General features: G+C 36.8%; 1 protein-coding gene across 1 annotated transcript in view; it reads left to right on the plus strand.

The window, feature by feature from the left end:
* Window positions 1-5,671, plus strand: part of MARCHF6 (membrane associated ring-CH-type finger 6) — a 57,869-nt gene extending 52,198 nt beyond the window's left edge. Inside the window, exons 23-24 of the mRNA XM_042464392.1 lie at window positions 1,808-1,943; window positions 2,566-5,671. Coding sequence (XP_042320326.1) covers window positions 1,808-1,943; window positions 2,566-2,656 — 227 coding nt within the window. The 3' untranslated portion in view covers window positions 2,657-5,671. The remainder of the gene's footprint in view (window positions 1-1,807; window positions 1,944-2,565) is intronic.
* The last annotated feature ends 701 nt before the right edge of the window (window positions 5,672-6,372 follow it).

Here is a 6,372-nt window from a genome sequence, read left to right on the forward strand (position 1 = left end):
GGACAGTATAGGACCGCTTACTGTGCCAAACTACATCACGAACCTATTGATCCCCAGATATAGAATAGCTTTCGCACTGGCTAGATTAAACGTTCTACCATCAGCATTACTGGAGCATAAATTTAGTAAGACTCCTGTTTGTGAGCGAACATGCCCCTGTAACTCAGGAGATATAGAAAATGTTGGACACATATTGTTTCACTGCCCTTTTTATGTACCTGGGAGATCTGAAGCATTTTACTTAAATTACCTATTATCAGACTGGAACTCACTTGTAACTTATAAAATGGCACAATTTTCTGCATTAGCAATCACTTCTAGGAAAAGAACAACTAATCAAAGTTAAATACATAATATTGTGTCATGTCTGGTACTGCATGTCTGGTAAAAATCTGATATCGCTAATCTACTTTTATTATTTCTTAAGAACGGAAGCCCATAAAGGTTTATTTTATTTTAATTGAAGCTATCTTAAATGTAATGGAAATGAATTATTTACATTTCTAGTTGGCAGATTTTTATCCCAAGTAATATTTTTATGTGTATTATTTTATTTTCCTATGTTATATCTTATATTGATGCTGGTCTTTGACCATAGTAAAGAATTTCAGTTCAGTGCTGAATGTGAGAACCATAGATTAGGGGGACAACTGTCAGGCGTGAGAGGGACACATTTTCCCTTAATTGACTAGAGGCAGTGCACGCTGCCACATCAGCAAAAACAGTTTTCAAATTGGCAGAGGGTGTCACAAATACTGTTCTGAACCAGAAACCTGTTTCTGGGGGCCTGAGCAGATGGAGGGAAGAATTTGGCTTACCTCTGGAGTTTCCTCATTTGCAGAGAGAACCTGTTGTATTAACTGCTGACTTTCAGAATGGACCAAACACCTATGGGCAGTCCACCCGCCTTTTTCCCCACCTCAAAGGCATGTTCACAGGTGCACCGGCAATTGCCCCCCCCATCCTGCCCAGGTTCCAGCCCATTGAATTCCCTGTGTGACAGGCCATGCAGTTGCACATGTGATCAACCACCTATACAGTGCACTGGTGCACCCATCATAGAATATGATCATAGAGGCCCTCTTCACCCCGTGGTCCCCTGTTGCACTAGCTAATTTGTTAATGTTTTTATTAAACCCATTGCATTATTAGCAACCTGCTATGTGTGTCATTTTGCTTCATGAGGTGTGTGGTGGGCCGATAGTGCAGCTGACCACTCTTGTGCCCATGTGATTGACTCACAAGCAAGAAACAAATAAGCACTATGGTGGGCAGTGGTGCGGGCCCAGGGCACATGGTTTGGACTGCTTCCATCAGCATTCTGGGCTTTCTTGCATGCTTGCACTGGCGTTGCGTAGTCCATATGCCAGTGTGATAGTGTGCACTTTCTGGTTTGAGCCAGAGCAAACCAGGGATTACTTTGCTTTGGTATTTAGCCCCACACTGTGGCTTCAGCCCTATTTCCTCCCATTTTGGCCACATGTATTGTCAAAAAAGAGTGAAACTGTTTCTTTTTGCTTATCTGGATAGCCCCTGCGAGACTTAATCGGCTTTTAAACAAGGCATGCCCTCCACATCCTTATTGGATGTCCCAGTTGAATAAGTTGTCTTTATTTTTCTGGGAAAATATACTGTTGAAGGCATCAAGTGTCACAAGCCCCTAAATAAACAGTGCAATAGTTCAGTTTGTTGGTTGTAGTTCATTAAGAAAGAAAATAATCAAAGTTACTTCTAATTCTATTGCAATTCAGTGTCAGAGACTGAAATACTTAAATTGCTCACTCTCTCTTAAAAAATGTTTTTGCAGGTGTCACTCCTGAAATGCAAAACTTGGTGCAGCGTCGTATTTATCCCTTTCTACTCATGGTAGTGGTTTTGATGGGAATCTTATCCTTCCAGGTCCGTCAGTTCAAGCGCCTTTATGAACATATTAAAAATGACAAGTGAGTACTTACTCTAAGCAAGATTCATTAGTCAAGCAATAATAACAATAGGCTCCTAAAATTTTACGTAACTTAGGTCCTGGGAAGTGATGGACACAGTGCAGAGTACTATGAACTCTCTTTGGTCCTATAAAACATTGTTAAAATATTTGGAACTAATGACATGGTGCTAGAACAGTGGCTTAGTTTTATTGTAGTTTGACTACATAGAGATGATAATGCACAATTTCTTCCTGCCATTGAAAGCAGGAAAAAGACTTGTTTTTCCCCCCAAAAAATTTCATTGAAATCAGATCTTTTATAAAAAGATGTAATCTTGTATTGGAACAGCCATGTCTGTTCCCCTACATTTGGAATCTGGAATGGAGAAATGAAATATTGGGTACTGGACAGACATTGAATATTCTTACATTGATACTAAATGCCCTTAGATTAAAGGAACTTTTGTGTTTTCACTATATAGGCATTATTTGGCTCTGCATGTTGGAAAGTAAATGTAGTATTGTCAATGATGTTTTTTAAAGCTTGTGGAGGAAGCTTCCTCTTTCAGTCTTTCTATCACATTAAAAGAATGATATATAATAAAAGAAATGATTCACTGAAAACTTTTTTAAAATCCTAGGTACCTTGTTGGACAGCGACTTGTGAACTATGAACGAAAAACTGGGAAACAAGGGACATCTCCGCCACCACCCCAGTCTTCACAAGAATAGAAGTGGTCACATGGATTTACTTGATATTCCCTTGCCTTTGTGTCCTTTTTCATAGACTGGTCTTCATTCTTTGGGTGTCTTTCCCAACAGTCCTCTCAGCTGGGTTTTTATCTTTTAATTTTGGCTTCTTTTTTCATGGTATTCAGATAGCAGTTAAGGCTGTGCCCCTTTTATCTGCATTTTCTGAAGTTATTAGTGCTGAGATTTGTAAATGTGTAAATAGCAATACCCTGATACCCTAAAACTTGGATTAAAAATGAATGTTCATTGTACATCTTTAAAAGAATATTAATTTATTAAATCTAGTTGTCACTTTATTTTGGACTGTTGTTCCGTTGACGTTTGTGCCACAAAGCAATACTGCAAGATGCAAGACCCATTTTTCTTTTAAAAAAAGAACTTCATTTTTTTATGGTGGTCTTGGCCATTTCCAAAATGTCATATTTGGAAAGCTGAGCGCGCATTGCAGATACAAAAATGAAATGACCCTTACTGTCAGCAGTAAAACAGCTGTGGCAAAAACACACGAGCTACATTTGATTTTTTAAAATCGTTTTATTTAACATCAAAACTGTTGTACATTTTTTGTTTGATTATTTTTTTTCCATGTGTCTGAATTTGTAATATTGTACAGTAACTGCTAGATCAAGACAAATTTTCTCCTTCAAACAATTTTGGCATTGCTTGTTTGGCTGTTGAGGCATTAATTCCTTGGCAATGGAAGTCAGGATTTTAATGAATTCCTAAGCACTTAAATCAAAGTTCATTATAGCGAAGTGGCAGGGATACTTAAATCAGCTAATTGAGAAATTGTGAAAGAATGTGTTTCTAGCACATAAGCCAATATTTCCTTTATTTTACATCTTTGAAACTGTACAGTTTAAGTGCTAACAGGGATTTATTTACTCTAGAGAACAGCGAAGTTTATCTCACATGTTTATTAAGAGCGCAAAGAACATGCTGTGAAAGAACCCTTTTTTTGAATAGCCTGAAATGTTTTTACAACCAAAGTTGCAAATTGTACTATGGACTTCATACTGTCTCACATTAAAAATGAACATTTGTAAGTCTAGAAATGGTCAGCATTAATTCTGCATGGCAGTAATGCTAGGCATTTTTTTTTAATGAATTAGTAGATTGTGGGAGAAGAACCTACATAGTATTAATGGTGGGAAAAGGAAACAAAAACAACAGATTAAAAAAAACCTGGATCAGTCTTTGCAATGATAACACCAATCAACAAGAAACCCAAATCAAGTCCACTGATGTTTGATATTTTTATATGTATAATTATTTCCTTCAGATTGCAATGCATTTTAAATGTCAATAATTTTGAGACACACAAACTGGAACTAAAGTGTTCAGTACAGTTCGCGTGTGTGGTTGAGATAGTCAATGTCCTATTTGAAAAGCGAGAAATCATTTTAGGTGAATTGTGCAAAGAAACATTAATGGTATGCAGTCGTGTGGCCACTGTGTCCCTGAAATGTGTAGCTGATTAGATGTTTTGATTAGAGTACCAAGGATTTTTATCTGCTTGTATGTTTTGCGGGGGGATTTGGAGTCTAGATTTTGGACAATCTGCACTTGTGTCCAGTGCAAATATATGACAGAAAAGGGACTGGGGCTATCAAACAAGAAGCCCATTATTGTTGGTTTCTCAACATTGCCTCATTTTTGCCATCTGGGAGCTTGTAAACATTTTTCCAGTTTTTTTAAAAATAGAGTAATGAAAAGATGGCCAAAAACATTTGCTTATTCACTGTATGCAAATCTTGAGTCTTTTGTACTTGATTCTTTGAGACATATAAATATTACATACCTATGTACAACTGAACAAGATCATATTTTCCCTCAAATACTCCATTTTGTGGTAACAAATGTGTTTCAGTCAGTTGCACAAAACCTATCCTTAACAATCTTCATTTGAAAAAAGACAAAAATGCAAGCAGTCTTATTACTCCTGGGATATTGTGAACAGTGCTGCACTTCCTCCTGTAGCATTTGGCAGTATGTTTGTGCTTTTATTCCAGACAACCTGGTCCTCAAATCGTTATTAAAGTTTTTTAAGCAAAAGCCTTGGCACTTGCTTTCTCATTGCTACTGTTTTAATATGACCAGGACTGGGAATGTTTAATAAGATTACAATTCCCTTTAGAACCAAAATCACTAATGCCCTTTCATCTAGCTGTAAATACAGTTGGCCCTCCATTTTTGTGGGCAATCTGTTCTGGACCCCTCAGTAAAAATGGAGGCTTGCGTATGTTCAAAGGAAATAGCGGAGGTCGCCTGTCAATGGATATTTGAGGGTGTGCATCTCAGGTCCGCAAATTAGGAAGAGTGACTGTACTCAGTTTAGGGGGAATTTGCCGACCCTGAATTGTTTAATGAATATCATTTACACAAATTAAGCACATTTATTTAATATGAGACACTTCATTATCAGTTCCTTCACCTCACCACCAGTTTCATATCTGTTTTCAAACTTTTCTTCACTGCATTAAGGACTAGAAATGTTCTTTATTATGAGTGACCCCCCCCTTCCCTCCCGAGATTTTCAGGATATATCACCGAATACATATGATTCTGTCAAAGGAAAGTATTTGGAAATTTTTGGTAATATAAAATTTTGTTTAAAGTGGAAACAATTTAATTTCTTAAACTATATTGTGGATGTCCCAATCAAAAGTAATGTGCTGTGGCTCCACATGTGCATTCAGTATTTGTTGAATGGCCCCAGTATTATAGCATCCATTACCTTCTCCATCCAATTTTGTGGCCTAGCATTTAATTAATTTTTTTAAAATTCCTCGAATATCACATTTCAATACATTGCTGTGCAATTTTGGGTCTCTTTGGCATAAAATAGTTTCTGCTTCCTTATAAGAGAGTAAAGTGTCTGTGCCATGGTTCCTCTTGTACAAAAAAAAAATGCTGTATATAATCTCTTTAATGGTCTTCGTGTCAGAATACAATGTTCAGTACCAATAAAATTCAATTTACAAATTTTCTTAATTTTGACTGTTTTTAAAGATTGCCACGTTCTTTTGTACTTAATTTGCAGGGTAATAAATTTTGCAATGCAGAACAACCACAGTTATCTCTGAAGAACCAACAAACAGGCCCTCGAAACTAAATGACAAGATAGGAGCTGTCGTTTTAATATAACACAGTTGTGAATTCATGGAGCAGGACTAGCAGGAATTTGGTCAGGATAGTTGGGTGGAAAAGTGAGTCTTCCAAGAAACTGTCCCGGCTTCGGAAAACTGTTACTGCCAGTCATGTGCCTTTAATAGCAACATCCATCCTTTAATATGGCCTGTGAGTGAGAAGCCCCAAAACCACCACCGTTTTACTGTAGTCCCATAATCAGTGATTTCAAGCCCTTGTTGAGAAACCTACTTAGTACGAATTGGGCAGGGCAGGCTCAAGAGGACCAGAAATAATAATCCGGTTTGACCCCACTTTAACTGCCATGGCTCAGTGCTATGGAATCCTGGGAATTGTAGTTAGAATTGTATTTATCTTTTTAAACTGTTATTTGTTGTTTCAACATGCAATTCGGTTTCATATTGTAGTAGTTTAATTCTGTTTTAGTGTACTGTTTTTGTATATTTTAATTGTAATTTTTTTGTAATATTGTAAGCCACCCTGAGTCCCATTATTATTATTATTATTATTATTATTATTATTATTATTATTATTATTATTATTAT

The sequence above is a fragment of the Sceloporus undulatus genome, chromosome 4, assembly GCF_019175285.1.
Source record: "Sceloporus undulatus isolate JIND9_A2432 ecotype Alabama chromosome 4, SceUnd_v1.1, whole genome shotgun sequence".
NCBI lineage: Eukaryota > Metazoa > Chordata > Lepidosauria > Squamata > Phrynosomatidae > Sceloporus > Sceloporus undulatus.